Raw genomic sequence first — 27,992 nt, forward strand, 5'->3', positions numbered from 1 at the left:
TTTTTTTCAGGACAGCATTACTATGCATGTAAAAGGTCATCATCGCATTCTGTTAAATAATAGCATGCGGAAATAAAAAGGAAAAAATGATAGCATGCCAAACAAAGATGGCTGATAGATTCGCGCTCTCAGCTGTAAAATGTCCTGTCCAAGTTAAGTGTCTCAGAAGACAAAAAGGAAGTTTAAGCAATGGGGCTTACTTTATTCCATTTGAAATTATTTTGTACCACTTAAAACTTTTGCTCAAAGCTTTTGGTGTTGTGAGGATTTTCTTCCCTTGACTTTGTGTGTGTTTTTCCATGTTTGTTTTTAATTGGAAATAAGTACATGTAGAAGCACTGCTGCCCCTAGCATGCTGCACCTAGCAGGAACCCAACAGTTAAAAACAGTTTCCTGTTAAAAATAGTTTGGTTATTACAGGACCTATTGGTGGTTTCTAGGAAAAATCTGACTCAACAAGAATTGTCTGCCAGCTGGTTTTCCACTTGTGTTCAAAGTGTTTTCTCAGTTGTTTTTTTTTTTATTTTATTTTCATTTTCAAAACAATGAAAATGTTTTGAAAATGTGAATTTTGGCACAAGACTGAAAATAAGTGATAAGATCTTTTGGTTTTCTCTTATAAACTGAAAAATTTAAGCACTGAAAATGTGTTTTCCTCTATTTAGGAGGTTAAATGAATACATGAAGAATAACAGCTTTTACCTAACCATTCATGTTATTGTCCTCACATGCCAAAGAAAATATCGGAGACTAAGAATAATTTGAGTTTACAGAGGTAATAAAAATTTCATTTAGTTAGCTTGCAAAGATTATTATTTCATCATCAAATTTAATTAGCAAATTTAGGTCCATAAATTCAAATGACACCAAATATAGATAAAATCATACAAAAAAATAAAATTTAAATAGCATCATTTTTAAAGGATTTTACATTAAAAGCATTTTAACCATTAAAAGTATTTACAGCATCATCAAGATGTTTCTGGAAAGTGTGAGGAGGATTATGCCTCTATCATTAAACACAATTTAAATTTTCTGCACTTATCAATACTTGTCAGTAGCTTTTCCTGTTTCACTTTCGTCATTTTGGTTTTAAAAGAAATCCTAGACTAGATATCCATCCACTTTATCTGCCTTCCAGCTGATTATCTAACAGTATTATTCTGTGGTCAGGAGTTACATCAAGTTTATCTTTACCTGATGAATCCTGAGGTTTCCTTTTCTTCTGGGCTTTCCCACCCTTCACATTCTGCTTAGCTTTGTCCTTGTCATCTTTTGCCTTTATTTGGGGGAAAAAAGAGGAGAAACAGCATACTGTAAAACATGTGTCACTTTCATCTGAGTAATGGCACAAAGGTTAATGAAAGGAAGGTAATATTTATAATGTCAACAAGTTTCAAATAGCAAAGGTGCTTGTTTCTGTTTGCGTAGCAGCGGGATGCCAAGACAGAGTGTTTGTTTTGTTGCTGTGGTGCCTCATAACTCAAAGTTCATATTCTGCTTAGTGGATGTCTCCCCGTTTAAGACGGAAGGTCACATATTCTGCAGCAAAAAGCATGTCACAGCAACCTGGCTTCTCAGTGGTATATCTGGAACAGAAAATGTGAACTTTCAGAAGCATCACAAGTGCTGGATTATGCTTAGAAATGAGTTCAATGTACCAGAAGGAGCCCCTGAACAACACACATGAGCGTAAACATCTTGTAGGGTTCTTATTGTTTCACCCCTACAGGACAACACACACTYGGGTACATTCTGTTCCAGCACACCACAATCATTTGATCTGTCGCTGCATTRATATCACCTAGTCAGAAGAGACCAGACAGGCTTTGCAGTGATTGCATCCAGCTGCAGTTGAGAGCCCATTCACTGATAGTAAAAACATGAGTGTCTGGGTGTGATAACAAGTTTGACTCCTATCAGCTACACCTAAGCAATAAAAAAAAAACAGAAAACCACAATCTCTGCACAAAGGAAAACTACTTAACATTACTGAGAACAACATGTTCAGGAGCAGAACAGTTGAAACAATAGAGTTAAGACYAGAAAAAGACAACTTAAGGGCATTCAGGATCCGATTTTAACCATATTTTAAGTTTAAGTATCTGTGTCATACCGGTTCCTTCTGCAGTGCCTAGAAATCTTTATTCATTTTCTCACCTTCCTGCTGGTTTTGTTTCCAGGCTGCTTGAATAAAAGCTCYACCAGCTTGGAGCYCTTTACCACCTCCCCAATGAAGCAGATCACCTGCTGAGTTCCCTCCACCAGCTTCTCCACCCCTTCCAGCCGCCGGCCCTGACTCTCTATGCGCTCCACAGCCCCTCGCAGCTCCCTGCAAACCGCCTCGATCCCCGAGCCACGTCTCCCTTCGTGGGACGAGGCCACATCCCGACCCATGCCTCTCACATCCTGGGACAGGCCATCCAGCCGGGTCAGGACGGTCTGCTGCATGAGGAGCAGGTGCTCCATCTGGGAGCTGAGGGAGTCGATCCTGCTCTCCATGCAGCGTAGAGTTGCGTCATGGTGAGCAAAGGAGGAGGATGAAGCTTGGAACCGGTCTGATCCATTCAGGGAGAACTTCCTCGCAGAAAGTTTCTGACCGTGAAGAGGATTGGGATCATACACTTTGGCTAAAGAGTTAACCAGRGTGGAGCTCATGACTGGTGCTGAAGTGCTCGCGACTACCTAAATCTACTGGTTCTGCTTCAAACTGCAAGAAGAGCCATTGTGGAGGCAGAAGAAGGGATGTGGATGGAGGTCATGAATCTATCCCTGAAATGCCGCGCGACAAAGCTGAGTTATAAGAATAGCAGGTGGCTCTTCCCTAAATGAAAGAGCAGCCCTCTGTGGACGTCAGAAGCTGAGTGGCCAGTGATAAGAGCTCTGAGCTCGGGTGTGCAGCTGGGGATTGATAGGGGGGCTTAGGTAGGTGGGCTAGCTATGTGACATTTGAGCTACTTGAAAAGCCCTTCAGACAGGTGTCAGAATCCCAGGAATCTGGGCCTGAAACATGACGCCATATAAGAAGTAAAGCAAACAAATAAAAATGTCCTGCCTACATAAAAAGAACAGACGATCCCCAGGGGGATAATTGAGAGTTTCATCAGCTGTGTCAGTGTGTTGTCTAATTGCATTTAGTTAATTTTATTTATAGCGGCAATTCATATGAAACATTGTGTCAAAGTTCTTTGCAAGAAAAACTGGTCCAATTCATGTCCAGTCGTACAAAAATTCATGCTGGTCTAAAATATTAGAGACAATCTAATGTAGTTCATCAGCAACTCCTGAAAAATTACACTTTTTGATATGGGCCATGTGGGTAGTTCAACAGGGCTATATTAGAAAGGGGTTGTGCAAAACCACCAAATTAAAAACAACAACATTTCTATCAGTTTGACTTAAACAAGTTTTCTGTTGGATGCTTTTTTTTGTTATTTTTTTGTATGTGGAGTAGGCTCCCCTGCTTCCTACTTCAAATAAGGACATTAGCCAGTTCAGTTTAATTCAAATTCAAAAATTCTTTTTAAATCCCAAATAGTGCGTATCATCAACTCAGTCAACATATCAAGCACTCAAGTCATTAACTTTGCAGCTATCCCTCCTTTTACAGATTTAAGACGTAACTAAAAAACTATTGTGGAAAATAAATTCTTAAGTTGGACATTTTAAATTTGACACAGTTTCTAGCCAAGTGGAAACCCTTATGAAAGCCAGACAAAATGAACCAAGTGTTTGTCTGTGTGAGACTTTGGACCTCAACGGATCACATAAGCATTAGGAACCAAAGTGAATTCCAGTGTGTTCACATCACTGACTGGTTCAACTCACTGCATGCGTCTGCACTGCAAAACAATATTGATGCATCTGCTGCTGCACATTTCGAACTCTAAGAATGTACCGTGAATCCTTCATGTACTATTTTTACCTATGATTTAATAAAACACGTGCTTATAGGTTTAAGTGTTTCTAAAATATATTTTCATTTTATGCATTAAAGGCATGAATGCAATGTGAAGAATGAGAAGCCATTGGACAAAAAACAAGGAAGCAGGGCATCCCCGTGTCACCCCAGTGGTGTTTGTGGAGCAGAAAAGTATTGTGGAAGATGGAACTAGCAGCACATGTGCTTTTCCCAAGAGTTAAAGAGGAAGAACTGACAAACAAGTTGATATGCAAAGGCCTACCGAGGCTTGTCTGAATCCACAGACTGAGCTCATAATTTTCCATATCTCAGCACAGCTCTATCTGAACCTGGCTAGCTGACAAAGCGCTGGCGCCTATATACCGGCCCCCATCTGTCAGCACCGGAAAAMACCTGACCTATGCTCTGTCTCTCRCACTGTTCCCAGTTCAGACAGTCTGTCAGCTGTCATGGTGAACACTTGCACCCCTGGTGCCTGTTTACCAACTAAGGTGAGAGTAAAAGAGAACACTGGGGAGTTCCTGTGAAGACACATGTTTTTTGCTAAGTGAGGAATGAATCCCCAGTTATTGACATCCCAGGAGACTATTATGGATCAGTAAGAGTGATCTCTTACTGATTTGAATTCRGTTATCCAGATTAGTTTCTTCCTGTTTAAGGGGGGTTTTCCTTTCYGTTGTCACYGCRTGCATGCTCAGTRTAGGGATTGCTGCAAAGTCAACGGCACTCAAGTCACYGACTGAATGAAATCTGCCATGTTTTTTKTTTTTTTTACTGAATTTAATTMATGAATTGTTGAACACTGAACAAATTTGTCAGCCAAACTTTACATATGTTGTCACCTTTCACAGTTGCTACTGAGATTTTACACCATGATGTTGCRCAATGCCACACAAGGTTTTGTGTACAAGCAAAGAACATTGCAGCAAACAGGAAGTTTCCTACAGTTTTGTAGGTGTAAGCTTTTTCAATATATGTTATGCAGCTTTGTAAATTATGCCATKATTGACAGGACAAGGTGTAATACTTTTTGTAAAGTTTCAAAAGTTGTCCTTTCAGATTTAAAACTACTTTTTTCATTTGTATACCCACAAAGTAAAACCACATATTTCGCTACTAAAGTTTAATTCTTTCATTTTGTATTTAAAGTATATGGTCATTTGTATTTCAMTGAAMTAGACACMATGAGCTTGATTAATACAAATTACTGCACTACTGTTTAATATTTTGGAGTCTTATAATATATTACAACATGCAGAACCCATCATATATGAGGTTTTATGCTTATCATGCTTCAAATTTCTTCATTACAGAGACCAATCACAGAAGAAGGAAAGTGGTAGCTGATTGGTCTGTCACTGGTTTCAGCAAGAGGTTTAACTGGGAGTCACTGAAATCCCCACGGTTAGGAAAAGGTTGTGCTGTAAGATGAGAGTCTGTCAGGAAAGGAAAGCTGTTCAGGAATGAGACTGATGCTGTTGAGCTACTCTTACTGCATATAGAGTTACTGAGCAGGAAGACAAAGACAACACACAATRYTTATCRTTGGGTCACAGGTTTTCCATTCATCCAGTGTTACTCTGGTGGCATTAGCCCGGAGCTACGACTATACAGCGTGTCACAAGCAGCCGACATGTGCTACTGCATAATTAGCTGCTGTTTTGAGTTCACATTTAGAAATACAGTAGCTTGGTAAGAGGAAGCTGAAATGTARGAGTGTGTTTTACATTTWGAGTGCTCTCTTACTTGGAAACTCACCCAGATTTTTCACATAGTTTGATTTTGAAAACAATTGGTGATATTTGGGTTGATCTTGCACAACATAATTATTTGCTTGGATTTYATGTAGCTCTGATTACTCTGAAAAGAAAGTGGCCTTAACTTGCTTGTCCAAATASATGAAAAATTATTTGTAATAAATTAGAAACTTTACGAGCACTGACGGCAGCTTAGTGACAGATCTCTCATCTTTAGCATCTTCTATGACAACCCCCCCATCCCCGTCTCCATCGGGCCCYCCAACCATTCCAGAGTATCCCTTCCCAAGCGGCATCTCTGCCTTTGGAGGATTCACCATTCTGACATATTGACCCTCCCGCCCCGCTGTGCCTTGTCATTGCTGAATACAGTTTCATGTAACTGTGTTGAAAAGATCCTGATCTCCTTACTTACAGCCAGTGGGTTTCACTTAAACTTATGGTGTGAAATACTGATGTGATGAAAGAGAGATTAAAACACAAGGAGCAAACATAGAAAGTGTCAGTAACTGAGACGCAACGCAGCAGTCTCATTGCAGTGTTTAGGTTTTGACCGTCCAAGTATGTACTTTGAGTGAAAMCATGAAAAACTTCAACAGCAACAACAAAGGACAAAATGGATAGTCATCTGCCAGCAATGCCAAGATAAAATGAAACTGTGTTGCTTGAATCCACTGATGAACCTTTAAATAATTCTGACTAAAGTCCATTGTTCTACTTAAAGTCCCAGTAGTATTTAGCAAATTCTGTAGACTTGGACAGGAAATGCTTTTGATAGCTTGTACTAGTCGCTATAAAAACTCGGTCACCTATGACGCCAGCCTCTCTTTGGATGTGGTGTGATTTACATGTTTTTACTACCTGCATCATCAACCACGCCCTGTATGTGGTGGCACATCCCGGTTGTCTTAATGTTTTTAATCACTTTGTTGATTGGAGATTGGGAAGTAGGCATTTAAATAGYATGTTCTTTTGTCTTCAAATCTTTAAAGAGTAACTATAAGTGGTGAATTTTCTTTTCATTTCATATTTAATACAAATGGAATTAGGAAATCATTGATTGGTCAATGTAAAAGTCTTTTTTTTTTTTTTAAGTCTGACCATATTACGCTCAATTCTTTGTTAAGGCTGAACARTCTAAGCATTTCCTCCACTGTTTTAGGGTGACAATGAACATGTGGTGAGTACTCGCCTGGAAGACTGAGTATAATCTCCACAGCTCCCCCTGCTGCTTCCGACGTGGGGCAAATGTTTTATTTGTCACCACTGGTTGATGACAGATTGTTCTGGCACATTTTAGCTACCGCGATAAGATTCATTCTGCTCTCCGTGTTTCTACTTCAGGTCAGCATTAACCAAATTCTTTTCACGGAAAACAGTTGCTGTGTGACGCCAGCAGAGAATATGTGAGAGTGAGACAGAACCAGCTTGTAAATAAATATGTTACATAAGYCATCCCCGGGTGTTCTCTGACTGACTTTTAAATAGATGCACGCAAGACCCCCTTTCCTCACCATCCAGAGTGTTCCAGTTCATTAGTGACATGCAGCAGGAACACAACTGTTCGTCAAAAGATTGCATTTCAAAGTCTTTGCTAACATTTTGCTCTGAGATGTGCTGGGAGTTTATTCACTTTGTTTAAATCAGTTTTTACTGAAAAATAAGTAGCATTTATGTTGCAGAGTAACACATGTTTTAAAACAGTGTAATTTCTACAGCTYGTTAATACTCTGTAACCCATTCCTACAGCTTTGATGGATTTWAACAATACTACTCTATTGTATRATAATTATGCCATTGTATATTACTATTATGTATATTGTAAAATGGGAATCTTTCATGGTAAGTGTGTAAAAGTTGAGTGAAGACTTTGCATATGCARCTAAATCTTAAGCTAAATCTGCACCTGCAAACTCTTCTTTTTTTTGCAATTTTACTATTTAAAACAGCATTTCTAATCCTTWACATGTGACACATTGATTAATGTAGATTTTAGYCTAAAAACTAACAACTAATGCAAAATTTGGCAATAAAGAATTTTGAAAGGATTTTTTTTTTCAAATTAAAGAAAAAATTTATATAATTTAAATATAAACCAAATTATTGTGACAGGTTTTGAACAAAAGTTAGCTGCACTTTGACACTGATACCACTTGATGGCAGAAGATAACTGCTCTGACCAGAGTTGAAGGAATTTAGAAGCAGTAACATTTCGTCTTGGGGTCATGCAGTTCTGTCGTTACTTTTAACACAAAGCTGCTGCTGTAATGCATGCTAGTCATTACAGATGGCCACAGGGTGTCATGTAATATCTACTGTACATGGTGACAGATCATAAATGAGTCCATTTGCAGTTAAGAATAAGTTGTCGGCTATTGCATCATGTCAGAATTAGCTCAGCTTAAAATCGGATAAAAAAAAGAACTTTTCCTATTTAAAATTTGCTCCAGAAAACATATTTTTGTTTTTTTCTATTAAATGTTTCACTTATAGCTACAACTTACTGATGTTTGTCTTGATTTAGTTAGAGCAAAAAAAAACACTGTCATATGTGTGCATCTTTTACACAGCGACATTGACTGTAGATCTACATTAGCATGTACAGTAAATCATTTTCAAGTTTGATRGCAGTAACTTTGTGAAACAGGAGAACCTGCCCTGCCGAACTTGTCATGACTTTGAGAAATTAATGCTTATTTTATGAAATTGCAGGAATCTAATTTAAGAACATTCTATATAGCAAGATAAAGCTTTCATTTATGTATATTAGATCAAAGGATTTCTCCTATTACAGATTTCTAATTTGGTTTTTTGACAAACCTAGTCAAATMATCAAGCAAATTTTTAACTTTTGACAAGTATAACAACATGCAATTTTCAAAATGTACAACTATTGAAAACATCTTGTTGAATTGCCAACCACTGTTACACCACAMATAACCTGCTATTGCTATTTTAAATKTTAAAAGCTGGTTCTATGAGAGTCTGGAAAGGTCTGGTTTTAGGTTCACCAGATTTGACACAATTGATGTCAAATAGGAACAGAAGAAGACAGAATGCTGAAATGAAATCAAAAGGGGGATTCAGCAAAGCATTGCCCACCTGCTTCAAACGGCACAATCCTAGAGTTACCTGATGTTCTGTTTGGTTCAGATCCAAAATCTGTAGATTTCTCTCTCATTCTGGAAACTCCCTGGGAGTTTACTGTTTAACACTCTAGTTTCTCTTTGGGGATTTAATTTTATTTACATTGTTACGTTGTATTTATTTATTCTGTACTTTGTGGGATGTGTCCAGGTCTTAATTAACTCATTCCAGCTTCCTTCACACTGCTGAGATATCTTTATTTAGCCTCGACCCAAGTTGATAAATCATTTCATTTGGTCCTTGTCAAAATTAAGGAGCAGTTAACCATGACCACTACAAACAAAATGAGATATTAAAAATATCTTTTGGATATGTACCGTTCATGAAACAGTTTTTCTCTTCTCTATAASTAGCTTCACAAGGATTTGTTGGACCTGCGTTGCTAATGAGTTATGCAAACGTTTGAAAGTAGACACCAGTTGAGAGGGCAGAGTTGAGCAGGCGAAAGCAGCGCATTCACTCTCAGTCTTCAAACTGAACTCACATGTCAGCTTCCTTTCATGCTTCATCAAAYGAGGTAAAAACTGTTAAAAAGACTTGAGTCTCGCATGAGAAGCCCAACTCAAGTTTCAAGTCTAAGTCGTGTCTGAAGTCTTCAGTTTTTGGGACACAGGAGCGACTTGAGTTGGCGACTCAAACRTTGGGGTTGCCATTTCTGGTAGAAAACTTCATAAGAACAAATATTTGCAAATCAGGAGCTTGTAATATAAGAAGCTAAGGGCTTCATATACTGAATCAGATGTGTTTTTGTTATAACACCTAAAATATCTATGCTGTTGACTGTAATGTTGCATTCCATGTTAGGAAAAATGGCTAAGTCAAAAAATGGACCAAGCGAAAACAATRAACATAATACAACAGACAATAAAGCACTTTTCCTAGAAGTCCAGATTTGTAAGTGTAAAATTAACTTGAATAAGAAAGTTGACTGAACCTGTGATGATCAATTTTCAGTTTACTGATAGAGGAGATCAGACTTTTATTCTTTTTTTATGACATTCACTTTAACAATGTTTTAAAGGGTCTATGGAAGAAAAAGAGCATTACAGATTCTCCACCACACTTGCTGTGGGGATGATGCGATTTTCTACGTTCACGTCAGTCAAGATTCATGAARATAAGACCAGACTCTTATCTACTGTAACTAAATTACACAATTACAGTTAGGTTCTTAGCTGCATTAAGCCAAATCCAAACATTTAGATGTGTGTATGCATTTGTGATGGTAGGACATCATYTCCAAACAGCCAGTTGGCACGTAGATAGTGTGCTCAGTTCTCAAGTRACRCCCCACAAAAATKGAATAAATTACATTAAGAGTTAGATCTTTAGATATAAAACTACATGACTGCAGAGTCTTGTCTRTAGAATTGTAATTATGAGAACAAAAATATAGGTTGAAKKACAATTACGGAAATTAATTATAATAATGTGGTRGAAGGTAYATTAGAAATGTGGTTTATTTATTGCTTTAATTAAATTAAACACAAAAGGTRCTAAAGGTAACTAGCTAGCTTTGTTTTGTCGGTCTAAAAAGTACAAAGAACAAATTAGTGTAGGCCTAAGGGTTTTTTGTTCTCAACATATTAATAAAACAAACTAACCGTTATAAGTTTTAATTTTTGACTTTACTTTCTTCAGCCCAACATGTGAAACAACTGTAGGCTCTTCGCTGTCCGCACTCTTTTTATTTGTGTGCTAATTTTAGCTGAGTCGAGTGAGTCTGAGAATCTGAGTACAAGCCCTTTGCGCATTAGACCCGGGCATTAACACAAGCTCCAGCTTACTCTCTAAAAGCCTGGTACAAAAACATTTATTTGTGCCTCATAAAAACCGGACCCTGAGATTTAGAGGATGAGATATTATTCTGCACATTAACAGTAAAATCAACAGTCACTTGCAGYTTAATAAAGCTCAGCAGTTTGGCTTTAAAATACATACATCAAAATTTTACAGTTAAAATCAGGAGAAAATATAATGCATTGAAAATCAAGTATTCTATGGGTTTGTCGCTGGTAATAAATGTTATTATTCTTGTATAACTTCACTTATTACAAGGTCATATTAATGCAACATGAACAGTTCTTATGACTAATCACATTATTTCCATTGCATTTCTGATTTTAAGCATCCCTAAAATATAGTTTTTTAAAGGCTGATAGATAGATAGACAGGGAAGTTTGGTTACTATATTCATCATAATTATTTTTAAGTGATTCCTGTTTGTTTTGAACCACATACAGATAGCTGAATGGTAAATGAGGCAAAAATAAAAAATCTCTGAAGTTCACGGTGAGAGAGCTGAAGCACAGAYGGGCATCTTGGGATCACAGAGTGTCTTATGATAATCAAATGATRCATTTGATGTACCAGCCATTTGTTTGTGAGGCATGGTAAGGAAAAGCTGCTTCTGTCCTGCCATCAAAAGGATCCACATGCTGAATCTGCAAACATGCTGAGTCCTTATCATGAACCAGCTTGTTCTGRTCAGATTAGGGTTGTATTCAACAACAAACCCTTCAAATAGAGCTAGCATAAAAACAAAGCATGGATACCAGACAAAGCACCATACGCCTTCTGCTAGTTATGGTACCGGATCTCGATGCTTCTTTCGTTTGCAAAGTCTTGGAAACAGAACCAAAAAACAAAAAAAAGATAGAAGAAATTTTTCAGAGGCCTCACTGGTGGGTAGGGTGTAGTTTAAAAAAAAAATCAGGATTCATTAAAGGCCACCAGAGAAGCTTTTGTGTACTAAATAACACTTAAAACAGATCAGAGAAATGTATTTATTAACGAACAATGCTGCAAATGAGAGATGAAAATGCCATGATCCATATTTTTAAGAGTTGCACTGAATTTCAGAATCCCCAAAACAGCYAAGTAATAAAAAAATCAGAGCCAGAAATTATGTTGTCAGAGTAACTATTTAAAAGTATAAAAGAAGCGGCAACAAATATTACCCTAAAATATAATATACATTAAAATTCTAGTGATTTTGGTCAATTTTTAAAATAACAAAAAGTAATTTATAGGACATTTTAGCTGCTCATGTATTTGGGTTTGCAAAAATAAGCTTGACTACAGACGTTGGAATTTTATTTGGGACTTTCGAAAGAACAAAAGTAGTTGTTTTTTTTMCCCCATTAATCAGAGTTAAATTACAAAGCATGTACCAATATCATGCTGCTGGAGCAGTAAAAACATTATCCTGTAACTGAGAAGTAGTCAAGGCTGAAAAGCATCACAGCTCCAAATTTTACGAGGAGTCAGTTACATTTGCTACATGCCGGTTTATGTAAACACAGTAAACTGATTTAAGGATAACAGCTTAAACCAGTTTGACTGTCTTCTCTGGAAGGAGAGTGACTAAATATAAGTAATATTGCTTATATTTCTTATCAATAGAATTCAACAGTAAATTAAAAGTAAACAAAAATGTCTCAGATGCAAAAGATTTTATTCACATTCCACATCTGCTTTCTACATACCGATCTCATTACCTGGTGGTGTTTGAGTGTATCAGTGAGGGACTACTTCTGAATTTCCTAGAGTGAAATTAAAAACTACTTGTAATTGACACCAGCATAGCTGAGTTCAGATGTTTCAGAGTCTAGTTTCAAAAATAAGATACCTACAGGCAATGTCAGACCTAGAGTAATTCCGGTGTTCACAAATYGGTTTTCACAAGTAAGATATGAGGAGGATTTTCCWGAAAATGTGAGAGCATTTTCCAGGAACATTTCTGTTGCGATATTCCACGACAAACCTAGTTTCTTGGTGAATTTTTGAACTTCTGTATTTTTTAATACAAAGTGAAATAACAGAGGAGCAGCTTCCACTGTCTTAGCAGGTAACTAAACCATCCTGTGCAGGGATCACCTGTTCCACAGGTGCTTCGATGTCATTGTTTCCTGCTTTACCTGTGCTTCTGCATGWCGTGCTGTCCTTCCTCCCTTCCTGATGGAGAATAAGTTCCACACTCGCCTCCAAAGAAAAGTGGCCACCAGGCACACGCTTCCTAATATCCAAACATCTTTATCCTTTAGGAAGTTCTCCATATTGGAAAAGTTCCGCTTCCTGTCCCTSTTGTCAGCCTGAGGATGTTGGAATGTCAGTATTATCTCAGTCCGTATGTTGGGATCTCAGGCAGCAAGGCCTCGGCTGGCGCGCCAGTTGTTTCTTATGAAATAGCTGGACTCCAGTAGCACGGCAATAAATGTCCAGTCTTTATCCAACTAAAGTCTCTGACAAGGACAGGGTTTCTGTGCTGTCAAGGCGCCCACCAGCCCACCCACTCTCCCTCAACCTGGCTTCCTCCCTGCCTCCCACCACGGGACCTAAAAGGAGAGAACACGCTGTCTCTGAGACGAGGTCGAGACAGGTGGTGTTGGGTTCTGGGTATCGTTGCTGTACAGAGAAACGGACGCCCACCGCCGCCGCCGCTGGTGGTGGTGGTATGTTAGTGAGACACTACATGCATCATCACAACTTCAGACYCAGCAATTTGTGCAAACTTGCATGATCTCCGGTATAAACTGGCTGCGGGCCTCAGCTTCGCCTCTGAATCCTGTCAAGTGTTYTGTACATGCACTGCTGCAGATGCAACAAGTTGATATGGGAGCACACTTGCAAACAAACACCTTCTAGTGTGTGGTGCTAAGTTTATCTTTTGTGCAACGTGCTGGACAGATGGCACCAAAACAAGAGCTGAAGTGTGGATGTCTTTCTCAGAGGAGTGAAGTGTCCACGCACGTGTGAGAAWGAAACATTCTTCATAAAGAGACTCRGGGTACAGTGTGGTGAACTTACGAGGTGAAATTTTACAAACATCACCCAAAGAAGATGAAATGTTCTGAAAAGTWCTGTTCTTGTGTGGACGCTGTATTTGCAGCTGACAGACTACTTATAGACAAGCATGTTCGCGTTGTTGGCAGAGAAGTGGAGGTTCTTTTTTGTGCTGCAAATGCATCTGCATGCATGACAACTATCTGTCAGGATGGAGCTGCTGATTTATGCTGAGTAGATTTATCACGTTGCTCAGAACTCCAATGTATGAAACTGGGATTTTGTGCGATTGAACACAAAGTAGTGACTGATTGTGAAATAGAAGGATAACATAATTTTCAAATTTTCTTTTTGACAAAAGAAAGATCTATAAGAGGTGGTGCATTTTAATACAGATTCCTAAATAAATACCTTGTGAAACCTGGTTTCACTGCAATTTTTGGCCTTTAATATATACAAATATATGCAAAATAGCTCCAGCTCAGCCAGACAATATAAAATATGGCTAAACATCCATTTTCAAGTCTTGCCACAGATTATTAACTTAATTTTGATATGAATTTAATATTTGGGCCATTTGCATATGCTGTGATCTACTCCTTTCATTTCTGGGATTTAAATTGAGCAGTGCATGAGATGTTCAAACCTTCTAGTGCTATTTTATAGCGAACCCTGCTTGAAACTTTTCCACAACTTTAGCTCTGATCCATCTGCCATGTTTCTTGGTCTTCGTGATGCGTTTTTGTGTAATGTTCTCAAACAAATCTATAAGGCACTCAGAGAACAGCTGTATTTATACAGAGAACAAATTACAGTAGCAAACAGCCACACAGGGTTAGGGGGTTAGTAGGATTAACATTAAACAAAAAATTAAATAAAAATAAAAATTCATGTGCTAACAGTGTGCTTAAGATTTACCAAAAAGGCATTTTAAAGTATGAACTCCAAGCATTTCAATTTAACATACTTCAACAGCTGGTGGAATTCAAGAGCCACACGGGAACCCAGGCAGGATAAATATTCCCAGCGGGAATCTGAGGAGAATATCTACAGTGAGCAGCAGGGATGGAGTGACAAGACGGTTACTAAGCACATACTGTAGTTCTGGTAACTGGTCCATTTATTTCTAAGAAATCACCAAACACCTTTCTGTATCAGGAAAAGAAAAAGTGTAAGCAACAGATGGGTAGCTGAAGGGGAAAAAACGATGGATTTTTTAAATCAAAGTTAGAGGTAAAGAAACGGATGTAAGCTGTTCATACTTTGAACATCTTAGATTACATTCGGTGCCTCACATGTCCCCAAAATGTTTCCCTGAAACGTGTTCTGTTGTCACGTTGCATACAGAACTGATTTACAATTGAACTAAATAGTAAATAAAAAATACTTCAAGTATGCTCACAGAACATTTTCTGGATTTCTACTTAGCTGACACAGAACTTTTATAAGTGGTTAATATCGAATAGAATAGAATAGAATAGAATAGAATAGAATAGAATAGAATAGAATAGAATAGAATAGAATAGAATAGAATAGGATAGGATAGAATAGGATAGGATAGAATAGGATGTATTGATCCCAAAGGGGAAATTGCTTATTTGTTGACAAGCTACTCTGACCAAGGTTTTAATAAGTTTTAAGTTGAACAACTTCAAACTCTAATCTAAACTCTAAGCTCTCTTTATCTGACCAATATTTTAATTGGTTCAAATAAACCTGTGCTTTCTCAACTTAATATGCATAATCAACTGGTTCAAAATCTAGTCTGGTGGAATTTCAGGTGAAACCATAAAACATTTTAAATAGTAATTCAATTAGTGTGTATATGCTGAATAAAAGGGAAATGTTTGAATGAATCATTCATGTATCTACCCATTATTTTCTGTTTCTTTTTCTGAAAAATAAAAAACCAAAATGCCTAAATGATTTTCGTTGAGATAAAAACCAAAATACTTAGATAGACATAAAAATCAGATCTCCAAGATGTAGTTCCAAAGTGTCACATTGTTTTTTTGCAGGAAGAAACTTGGGAGTGGCATGGTGATTTGAAAAGAAATTTAATAACAAAGTGCAAAACCTTCAAGAACTGTCATGAGGAGAAAGGGACATTAAACCAGGTCAAACAAATAAGCTCAACTCTAAGAGTGAGGACAGACATTAAAACCAAGTAAGTTTTATCATGGGGATGCCAGGTATCTAGGGGAAAATGTGGACTGAGGAAAGAAGACAAATAAACACACAGAACACAAAAGGAGCTGAACTAAAACGCAAACGATTCTCCAAATCAAAAGAGGAACCGCCTAACACTAACGTCAGAGAATACCAACATGCACAGTATACAAGAAATAAAGAAATACAAAAGGATGAACTGATACGACTTGACCTAAACAAGAACAATAGCAGTTCAAGGTTGTTGCAAATGGTATCAGTTTGTACATCATTGCAGCTTTGTTTGATCCTTGATAAATACAAATCATTTACCATATATGAGCAGAGCTGTTTTACTAACACATAAACTTATTAGTTCCAGAAACTGTTTCAAAAACGTTTAGACTTTTATCATTCAACAACTGAACCACTAAAGTAGAAGCAAATTATTTGTTTTCGGAAACAGCTGGCGCGGAGTCCTAGAAGTCATCTTCTGAGCTCGAGAGGTATCCGCTTCTGCCATCTGGTGGTAAGGTCTGCAATTCTGAGAGTCTGATTACATACCAAGCATTCATTTTGGGCTGAGGCTTTAAGTGCGCATGTGTATGTGTGTGGCCTTGTATTTGATACAGTGTAAGGACCATTTTTCCGACAAATAGCACGCGTGTCTTTGAGTGTTGCAGACAGAAGTCAGAAAGTTCAAGCAGGAAACAACCAAACATAAAAAGATCGGCAGCACCCTCTAGTGAGCCTGTGGCAGTTCACCTGTTGGGTCGTRTCGGCCCTTTCAACAGATGTCAAGGACTGGGGTACTGTTTGCTGTGAGTTATTTCAGTTCTCTTTTTCCTCTCCCTCTGTGCACAAAGATGATTGTGGCTCCGGTTCAACGTATATGTTACCATCAACGTGAGGAATACAACAGTGTTATGTTCCTCATGCACTCTGACCTAGAATTATTAATAGGGAACTACAGTGGGCGTAAAGTCAGAATAGATGCAGATAAATTGTGTCCTTGTGTCCAGATAAATTGAATTTGCAGTGTCTTATGTAGTATCTTGTGAAAAATAAAAAAAATAATTGACTTTTTTTTGTCTGACTGAAACTCAATATCATCTTGTGAAACCAAATTAATTAGGCTTAATTTGCTCCAATACAAATCTAAAGCCACTTACATGAAAAGGAGGATGCAATACTTCTTCACTAGTCAGTCAGTTCGTTAGTCTGACACCTCCATGCAGATTATTAGAATGAAGAATTTCAAGTCTGGGCACATTACCTGCCGGTTTCCTCCCTCCAGTTCCACATGTTTGAGTTCCCAGAAAGAGCGCATGGTCTCCACCTTCTCCAGGTGCCGATAGAAGGCCAGCCGGTCCAGTCGAAGGCTGTTGCTACGGTTCCGGATAGCTTTCAGTCCCTCCATCTTTTCAACGATTGGGGACATGGGAATCGGAGGTGGCAAAGCTGTGTTTGGGGTTTTACTATTCTTCTTCCCATAAACACTCTCCTTACACAGATTCCTCTTATCTGACCTAAAAATATAAAACATATTTCACAGCTGGAGACAAAGTCAAGGCAAACAAAACTAAATTTTAATGGCTTAGGAGCAGCAGATTAAGGGCGTCCAGAAGATTCTACTGGTGGAAAAAAATATCTGCTGCTCCAGTTTAGATGCTGTGATATAAAGTGGATGTCACAGCATCTGAAACAACATTGGTGAATTAGTAAAGTGGGGCATAATCAAAATATCAATGTTGACCATTCGATAATCATAAATGGAGTATTTTATCCACAATGATTTTAAGTATATAACCCATGATTTGTTAACTTCAATGGAATGGACGCTGGGGGTCAGCATCGGTAAACTGGTCTTTTCTGAAATGTCTCTGAATGGTCTTGGAGCCAGGACTCTTAACCGGAACAGTCCAAGTCTACACATTATCAATAAATACATAAATGTTCCCTCTTGCTGTGGGAACCTTTTAGAGTGTAAGACACATCTTGAGGTGAAATATCAGGATTATATCCCAAGTTATCTTTTCCATTTTTACTTGGCCACCAGTAAGCTGAACAGCATCTTGAGAAGGAATAACAGTAAGCCTTTCCAATGATTTGACAGTGCATGTAGTCATGCAGTGCAGCAAGTGCTGTTAAATGGATTACTACTTCAGCGATAAAAGGACAACGGAGTTTCTTGCCCAGCCCTTATTAACAGCTTTGAAATTTTAAAACCGTGTGGCCCAGATCCTTTGATCTGTTCCTCCAGAGGGCCGTGGGATCTCATTTCCAAATGAAATGATTAATGGTGTTGTGGAGAAATATGTTCTGGCATCTGCTGGCATCAGGGGGAGCAATGGAAGAACACTGGAGACATTTATACCCCCTTAGCATAAATGCTCTGCCTTTGCTTGACAATTACAGACGTCATATCATGGCTGTAGTTTCAGAATAATGATTGAGGCTGTAATTCCGGATGTGCATAGCAGCCTGATCTGTCCCTTCTCATCAAAGGTTTTCTCAAGATTGGATTTCACATTCAGTGGGATCCACCTGTCACTGCTCTAATGTTGAGGATATGTTTACTGTGGGAACAACTTTAAATTTGAGTACTGCTTTTGTTGTTAACTTTCCAATGTCTATAAGGCGTTGAAAAGTTATACATGTCAGGTATATCTTTGATGAGGGAATGGCATTGTAGCATGATATACAGCTAAAAAAAATTTACATAATGCATATGTTTCATGTTTGAGACATGAGACATAGCATGAGATGCAAAATGGGCCAAGAATGTGGCAGTCACTAGCATAACACAACCAAAAACGACTCATTGAATCGAATGTGATTGGCAATAAAGTGGCGTGATTGGGGTACCAATCTCTCAAAAAAGTTTACTCAGTCCTAAACTGTTTCTGTGTGTTTTAGAGCAGTCACCTAATTCACAGACGGAAGGTTGACATTTAGGACACTGTAGTATAACATATACAGTACAGTATAAACAAGTAGTGAATGCGTGCAAAAAGAATGCAAGTGTTTTTATTTATCATGTAGTAAATTCCCAGTTGCCAAGTATTTTGAGTGGTTACTCTGAGACAGAGCAGATGTCCCATCTGACCATGATCCCGCCAATCTCTCTACATGTGGTGTGTTGCACAGGGAATGTCTTGAGCTCTCATGCCTGTGTTGATGGTGCCAGCTCAGCTGGTGTTGAGATGCCTTCACTGACCTCCTCCCTACGTCCCCCTGCTCCTCCTGGGAGGCTAGCTGACCCTGGGTCATTTTTATTTAGAGGTTTCCATAGTTTAGGGGTGAAGTTGATTGAGCGTGCTATCAGCAGAAATGGAAAACCTCCATTTATGAAAAAATAACCATTATGTGGAAAGGCCTGACTTGTTGCCGGGTAGACGGGGACACAACTAGCCTGCTTTCTATTCTTGTGGTTTCAACTCATTCCAGTTTAAAAAACAGTTACCTATCTATCTACCTATTTTGTCTTGTTTGTGGCTTCATGGGATTAAGGTTTTACATCTGCCATTTTCTCTTTGTAAAAACAGAGGGTGTCATTACTTCTCCAGTTTAATCCTTTAATGTAACTGATAGGAAGTGCATGTATTTCATAACTCCTGAAGTAGCAGTGAATCATTAAATCCCTCAGGATGGTGTTAGTCCAGGAGTGAATGTTTCACAAGCGACAAAAGCAGAGTCTCCTTCAAATCCTTTGCAGAGTGTCAAGTGTCTTAAAAGCTCAGTGATGAGAATAAAAACATCTCTGTCAAAACCAGTCTTGTTAAATCAAAACCGTATGCAATAAATGTTCCATTGGCTTCACTTTATTACACTGAATGTAGAAAAAATTGATCTTGAGTTGAAGTAACCTCTCTGTAATAACGCTGCATAAAACTAAAAGATCAGTAATTCAAAACAAAAATAAAAAAAATGAATCTAAATACAAAGTAGATTTTTTTTTTTTGCTTGAATATTCTTTTCAAATTAATCATGACAGTTGTGTACAATTATTTGTAGTTTGCGTTATTATGGATAATTCATACCAAAATCCAATAAGATCAATTTTACAATGGAACTTCATACGAAAATTACACTTAAATATATTTACAGTTCACCTTAACGTGTTCGCTTATGTGGAGTGTGGAATATATCTATTTTTCCTTTGTGTAATATCCTATGTAACAAAGAATAAGAGGCAAGGTACACAATACTAAATTTAATGACAAAGATAAATTGAATAAATCATCTGCACAAATAGTTGTATTTGAACAATTGATCAATGTGAACTAATTGTTCAAACACAACTATTCGTGCAGAAGGTTGCATTTGTGCATCTGCAGCTTGTTACACAGATATTGCACTTACTATCGGTCATGATAAAGTTAAGTGGTGCAGGGGACACCAAGTCTGCTGCGTGCACAGTTCCTCTCATTGTGTGCACATGTGCATGCATTCATGTATGTATACAGTGGGCGCATACTAATGTGCAAGCACGGAAGTAATTCAAGGTCTTACTGACCTGGGGTGTGTTTGGCTGTGTGCTTGGTACAGAAAAAGCAACAGAGTAGATTAGGAGCCTTTTTTTAACTTTAAGGCCAGAACATAAGGTCTAGCACCAGTTGGATAGGAGGGGCGACTTTAAATGGATTGTCTTCACCCCTTGGCTGGTATCTATCTCTGTAGGGCCTCCGCAGTCCTGGTTTAACTGAGGCATGGAAAGTCCCAGTAAACTTGTAACCTTAGGAATGTGTTGTAGGTGTCTGGGTGCGTGCGTGGAGGAAAAATAAATTTAACAGATGATTGGGAAAGAGTAAACGTGTTGAACAATGCATCGCAGGTGAAGTTTTTGAACACATTTTTGTCACCACAAACTTGAATGCATTTTTTTTGTTAGTTTAAATAATAGACCAAAACATAATGAAGACGTGAAAGGTTAGTTTCCTCTTTATTAACAAATGTTTTAAAGTGTGCACTGCATTTCAATTTTGCTGCAAATACTTGTCCACGTTTTTTTTGGTGAATGTCTTTACCAGCAGTACAAATCTAGAGAATACATATTTTTGCAGATTCTGCTTTGCAAAATAACTTCATCTTATACTGTGGACACATTTATTTTCAAGTCTTGCCACATAGTTTGAGTTAAGTTTAGGTCTGTATCTTTCTCAGATCTCCTGTGGGCCTTGTGATGTTTTTTGTTTTTTTTTTCCTGATCAGTGTTCTCACTGCCAAGCCTGTCAGCTTAAGAGGCAACACTTTGTAGGTGTAGCATACGTTTCTTAGTAATGCAAAATGCTGTGCTAGATGTTCAAAGTTTGTGATATTGTTTTTGAAGATTACCCTATACTTACTTTTTCCACAATTTACACTTTTATCCCTGATCTGTCTGCTAAGCTCCTTCATTTTTGTGATGCCGCTTACTCACTAATCTTCTCTATCAAACATTTCTATCAAACTCCGAGCGTGTGACCCAAATTCCTTGAGTTAGCATAAAATCAGTCGACATGTTTTTTTGTTTTTCTGGTTGCATATATAGTTGTCTTTGTACTGAGATTAATTTAGGAAGACTTCTGTAGCCAATTTATTGTAACTAGTTTTTGTTTCGAAGTATCCAAATGAAGTGCAATGAATCCAACGCTTATCAGATTTTTTTATTTTTAATCTATAAAATATTCGTCTGCCTTTACACATCCATTATGCCTTATAATACATTGATATTTGTAGCAAAGTGATCACCTGTACTTATGCCAGGCACACTACCTAAAGGCTGACCTAATGATGTATCAAGAAAACATTTCAAACTTTAAAGAACTTCCTTTTCACTTACATCCAAAGGTACAGAATGTATTTTCAGCCCTTTTTGCTTCGCTGAACTGGATCCTCAAGAGATAGTTGCCACATTAAATTTAAAAAAATGAAAATAAGCAACACTCCAAAAATATATACAAAGATTTTAATGCAGGCTTATTAAATTTCACCAAATCAGACCTGCTGATGGTCTGACGTTACAATATCAAATGATCAGCAGGTCAGTTTTCTGCGTCTAAACACAACGTATACTAACTTTTCAGCTCACCAGACTGACACTTTCATCACATCAAAGCCAAAGCTGTGGTCAGCAGTGGCCTGCTGGAGTTTCTGATGCAAATAGCTAAACTAAGATTCTGCTAAATTGTTACTGGATCTGGGTGACCCAGAAATTCTGCTACAAGAAGCACATACTAAAAACACACATAGATGATGAACTTAAATGGAGTGTAGCTGACCTCTCGGAAAATACGCAGACTCAGTCATCACTCCAGCAACACAGCACACGCAAACGTTGCTGTTACTTATGCACAAGCTGGCACGGACTATTTTCTAATAGACATATTCAGAGCTCACAGCCCGCTCTCACAACAGCTCAGCAACCTCTACAGAAGCTTGTAACTGTAGAACCTCCACCCAATGGACTTTCCTATACTGCCAGGAACAAAGCAGAAGCCTTATTTTAGTCCACAGCAGATGGGAGTCGCTGTCTGCTATGTTGTAAAACTGCCTGTAATCCAGCTTCCACTTTTAACCAATGAATGTCTGATTCTCTTCAATGTTATTTTTTATTAAATTTGATCGTTTTTGTCTCAGAATGTGGCGAGAATGGTTCAACTCCTGGAGTTAGTATCAAATGAGTTGACATGCTTCTTTTTTGCCTGTTTGTTTGTTTGTTTTCCACAAAAAATGTTTTTTGAAATATTAGTACATCTTTAATCAAAATCTGTAAAAAACATTAAACCTGCTCTAAATAAATCAGCACATGTGGTAACTTGACAAGTGGAGCTGTGTACTATGCGCAACTGATACTGCCAGAGACCAGGTGTTAGAATTTAAAGCACGGCTATAAGACAAGTTGTGGATTACTTTGTTTGAAGGAAAAATGATAGAAGATTTTTGGTATTTGCAGGGAAAAAAATGTTAAATAAGCTCTTCATGATGTTTTATGTCTCTGAACCAAGATGTCTTTCTGAATCAGCCTGAAAGAACAATAGACTCACCCTTGGTAGTTGGGCACATTTGGGATCACCAAAACCATCTTCTCCTTTCCTCCCATGTCTCTCTTGGGTCTGATGGAGGTTATCTCCCCAAGCTGTCCTAATCTTCTTCAGCTGCGTTCCAGTGCTGGTGCTGGATGCTCTCGTTCTCCCCGCTTGGACTAAAATGCTCTGATCAAATGCCACTGACACACTGTCCAAGTGGAAGCAGTGGACGCTTTTGCCATGACAGCCGTGGAGGGATAAGCAGCAGAGGGGTGGGGGTCAGAGACAGACAGGGGTGTGTGGGAGAGGGAGGAGGAAGAGCGAGGGGCATCTGCTCTGGGACCACAAACAGGAACAGACCAGAGAGATTGTTCCAGGGAATGCGGCTTATTATAACAGAATGAACGGAATGAGCGCCATGTTTCTCACGGCAGAGTGGAAGACTGAGCAAGAGAAGTGAGATGCAAATGAGTGCAAGGAGTCCAAATCATTAAAAACTATTTTTTGTTGCTACATGTTCATTAGTCTACAGTTAATGGATTCTGATTCCTTACTGACAAGTTGCTTTATAACAGGGGTGTCCCAAGTCGGTCCTGGAGGGCCGGCATCAAGCATGTTTTAGTTCTCTCCCTGGTTTTATACACCTGCATCAAATGATGGTTCATTAGAGGCCTAAGCGGAACACTGACTTGCTGAGGAGGTTGTTACCACCACTAGAGAGAGAACTAAAACATGCAGGATGCTGACCCTCGAGGACAGACTTTGGACACCCCTGCTTTATAACATTTCTGTGTTTTAAGTTGATATGTCAAATTTCGGTTCTAATGCTAGGTTGGCCTATTGTTCAAATTCAGGCTCAAGTGTAGAGAAAAATGACTCAATATCTCATTTGTGTGTGAAACATTTCAACAAATGTTTCACACATTAAATGTTTGAACATGCAGATAGTAAATAGAATAACTCTTTCTACCTAGATCTTTTAAAGATCTTTTAAAGACCTGTTAATTTTAGCGTTGGGTAATTTCAAATGGTTGTAAACATGAACAAATATAAACCTCTAAATTCCTTTAAGATCAGAGAGAGGGTGACCTTTTCCATCATGCTGTGGTTTAGCAGCTGCTTGTTTTAAAAATGTAGCAGATGATGTGAAGCACATGAGTAAGCTGGTTTTTAGAGAAAAAAAAAACAGCCTATTCTTGTTCACTCAGTGAGCTCAAAGAGACTGGGTCAAAGGAGGCCTGACACTCTGTCCTACAAAATGTTGATTTATTTAACCATAAATGTCTGTGAAACGTTGCTGTAAGAGAAATGGCCCTCAAAAATAGCATTGCGCTATTTATGATTATTGTACCTCAAACTTTTTGACTGCTTGTACTTCAACAGCGCAACAAAAATAGATAACATACATTACGCTACATAACATTGTCTGGTTGTTGTGAGGGCCGGAGTGTATTCTTACACACAGGCATGGCCTTAAAGTCTCAGCTGGCTCAGACGTTAAAAATTATTTGCTGTTCCAGATTTTATGGCTCCGTAACATCTGTCAGAGGGCAGCAGGGCAAACGGGTGAGTTGGTCTATTAAAATGCTCCTTTCGCCATTAACCCATGAGAAACTGAAATGGTAATTCCTTCATGGCATCTGAGAGCTGATGGTGGTCTGAAGGACCATTTTGATTTTTGCATAACAGCTAGCTATCTATCCATCGTTATGAATTTGAAAAAGATTTTTTATGGATAGTTAAATTAAAAAACAAACAAACGACATCATCAGTTTCACAGCTAGGATGTTTTCAAGCGCGCTTGAAGAAGACCATGTTGATGGTTGCAGAAGTGTTGTTAGATTAGGAAGTGCTGTTAGGCACAGTGACCTGGTCACACCGTCCTGGATGTTTAGGAAAGTGACAAATTCACCACTGGGAGCCATAGAGGTGCCATACTCAATCTCACTACCATATATTAGTGACAAGTTGCTATTTGACACAAAAAATAAATAAACAAACTGCACTTGTGGTGGATTTTGATGTTCCAAAGTAATTGCTTCTTCATATCATTCCAACATCCTTTATCAGAATTTCTATGATTACTATTGGATGTCCTGGTCAATGGACGGCGCCAGTTCCTTCCACTTTCTTTAATGTACAACAGATCCATACATGTTCAGGCAGGCAACTGTGCCACTCACTACTTCCAGGTCTTTAGTTATCAGCTGCTCATTGCTACGTCAGGAACACATGACTTTTGGATTGCCGTTTCTGATGCAGGGTTGGCTAAATCTGTATTTATATTTTAGCTCCTCCTGAAGATCAGTTCATTTATTTGTTCCTCTATTGTAGCTTTTTAAGGCAATGAACATGTTCATTTCACTGTGGGTGAGTTCTGTTTACCTGTCACATTGTCTCATTATCATCTGTTGTGTTTATCACTGTAATGTTCTCTTGACCTTTTCGTTAGTGAGCTCAGTCTTTAGCCTCGTGGCCGTGGCACCGAATCCCTCTTCTCTCCCTCTGTCGCCTCCTTGTCTTGATGTTCCTCCTGTGTGCAAATTGGCTCCCCGTGAGTCCCTTACCGCAGGGTTTAAGGGTGCTTTATGTTGGTCCTGGTATGTCGCTCAGGGCCAAATGTTTGCATTCCACTGGTTCTTCATTTAGCTCACGCTAAATTCAATTATCTTGGGACAATAAAATTGTTTGCCGCAGTGTGTTGTCATAGACTGGATACAGTGCCTTGTAAAATAATTGATACTCCTGTAACTTTTTCACAGAAAAACTTCAATGCTGTGGAATTTTATCTGAGAAATCACAAATCAGCAGAGGGTTATATATAATACAGTTTTTCGCTTTTCAAAAAAAATCTGAAAAGTGTTATGTGCATATGCAAGGGTTACGTGTTATGTGCATCCTAAATTATTACTTTATGGAATCACTTTTTCCTTTCGTTACAACTGCAAGTGCTTTTAGGTTTGTCTCTACCAGCTTTGTCCCTTCAGACCAAACATTTTGCTCTTTCTTCCTTGCTTGAACGCTCAACCTCAGTCGGATTGGATGGAGCATTTTAATAACATTTGTGTATCTTGCCACAGATTCTCAGTTTGTTTAAGCTTTTGTCTGCGTCATTCTGACATGCATATACTTTGATCTAAAACATTTCACTGGAGCACTGGCTGTGTTTTTAGGCTCATTGTATTGCTGGGAGGAGAATCTCCTGTCGTTTGCTGCCTCCAACAGGAGTATTTTTCATATTTTTGCCCTATCCATCTTTCTGACCAGGTTTTAATATTCTTTACAAGAAACGGATCCCAAGGCATGATGTGCCTTGGGATGCGTCCATTATGTTTCACAGAGGGAATGAATGTTGTAAGGGTGAAGTGCAGTGTTAATTTTCTCCTTCTATCACCTTTCCCCCTGATCTACCTGATCAACTAAAAACAGCTGAAAAGTAATAAATCCAGCACATTTTAATGGAAACTTTCTCTGAAACAATATCTCATTTCCCTTCAGCTTCACAACTATGAAGATGTTTTTCAGAACTTGCTGATTTACTGAATAGGTAAAAAAAAATGTTGTGCTAAAAGACACTCGCAGTCAATCACATAAATTCACAATTACACATTGCAGATTGTGCTTCAAATGTGACAAATATGGGAAACTTCAATGAATACTTTTGCGAGAGATTTTACAACCTTAAAGAACCATGTTTGGTGCTTGAGCGCCAGCAAGTCCAAGCAAAACACCTGAGGCCAAAAATAAAACCTAAGCCACACACTTTCCATACTTCATGAATCATGTTCTGAAACGCTCAAACTAATTTGGAATCAAATCTTACCCCAACATAAACAGAAAGGAAAGACTGTCCCAAATTCCTCACATGGGTGGGAAATATGAAAGCAACTTTAATGAATATTAAAGTGTCAAAGCTTTCATATGTTCAGACAGATGAGATCGTGAAGTGGCAGAATAGGACCCCAGAGACCAAACAAATGAGATCAAACAAAACATTTTATCCTAAACAAGACTAAAATGACTGCACAGGTAATCTTTGATAGACAGGAAGTAAGCAGAGAGTTTGGCATGAACAAAACCAGTCTATGCATTAGGCAAATGCATGATAGAAGCTAAAGATTCTGGCAATATTGAAAAAAAGTCTTTCTTTTGCTTTTTCATTTGTCAGCACATCCACTGATACTGTATCAGATAAATCAATAACTACTCTCTCCAAATGGTCCTCTACATGTTTAGCTATACTAATTAGCTTCAGCTGATAGAATGAATGACGGATGGTTTTCTTGCAATAAGGTTTTTCAGTTGATACATTTAAACACTCCAGGCTAATTATGGAGTGAAAAGTAGTACTAGAACAACCACTGCATGGGTAGCTAATATAAACCCAGCCTATTCTGGTGACACATTGTTAAAAGGGAATTGTTGGATAGTTTGCAAAATTTTGCAGTATTTCCAAGATGTTCTAAGCTCAAATAAAGCTTTGAAACTGCCTGGTGTGACTATCATACTGATTTAAAGACAAATCTTAGCTCCATTACTGACATCATAGATGGTGTAAATCGTTCTGGCACTGACCACACGTGAGCTGTAAAAACAAAGATGTGTACTGCTGAGTGACACACTGTATACTTGACATAGATTTCCAGGGGCTCACTTAATCTTACACAGAATCTCAATCAGGATACCAGATTCCCTGATAATCCCTGAGAAGGTCACAGCTGTGTGGAGACACAATGAGGCTGGAATGGCAGCTGAGGACAATGGTCGGCTGCAGAAGCGACTTCACTTAATTGGCCAAACACCTGTGTTTGCTTTCGCCCATGGCACATTTCAGAAGGATGATGGTCAGCATCGCAAACACTCATCAACTGGAAACCTGCAGCCTTGTTTTGGTTTTGATCCTTAGTTGCATTGATGGGAAGGAAAATAAATAGATTTGCGAAACTTGCACTCCTCGGTGCAATCCTCCTAGCTAACTAGGAAGTGCTACCATCAGCTACTAATGACACAAGTCATTATATAAGGTGTAAATTCCGCAGTATCAGATGCAATCCTGCACACAAGGGCTTGCAATTAGAAACACGGTCTTTCATGCATGTGCAAGCGATAAACTGATAGGAAAAATAAAAAAAGACCTGGGACACAGTGTTCACTTTTTCTTAGATCCAAACTGTGCTCTGGAGAATCTGTATCAGATATACCACACTTCATTTACTTGTCTCC

At 38.4% G+C, this 27,992-nt stretch overlaps 1 protein-coding gene across 3 annotated transcripts in view; it reads right to left on the reverse strand.

Moving 5' to 3' along the window:
* Positions 1-23,021, reverse strand: part of mylk4b (myosin light chain kinase family, member 4b) — a 28,790-nt gene extending 5,769 nt beyond the window's left edge. The window contains exons 1-3 of one of the 3 annotated variants that reach the window (XM_008406703.2): positions 22,788-23,021; positions 17,036-17,288; positions 1,198-1,279 (exon numbers count right to left, since the gene is read on the reverse strand). In XM_008406703.2, coding sequence (XP_008404925.1) covers positions 1,198-1,279; positions 17,036-17,288; positions 22,788-22,843 — 391 coding nt within the window. In that variant the 5' untranslated portion in view covers positions 22,844-23,021. Of the gene's footprint in view, positions 1-1,197; positions 1,280-2,160; positions 2,856-12,746; positions 13,117-17,035; positions 17,289-22,787 lie in introns of those variants that run through there. The other 2 variants (XM_008406704.2, XM_008406702.2) reach the window with 2 other exon arrangements.
* Positions 23,022-27,992: the final 4,971 nt, after the last annotated feature.

This window comes from Poecilia reticulata, linkage group LG4 (assembly GCF_000633615.1).
Source record: "Poecilia reticulata strain Guanapo linkage group LG4, Guppy_female_1.0+MT, whole genome shotgun sequence".
Taxonomy (NCBI): Eukaryota; Metazoa; Chordata; class Actinopteri; order Cyprinodontiformes; family Poeciliidae; genus Poecilia; species Poecilia reticulata.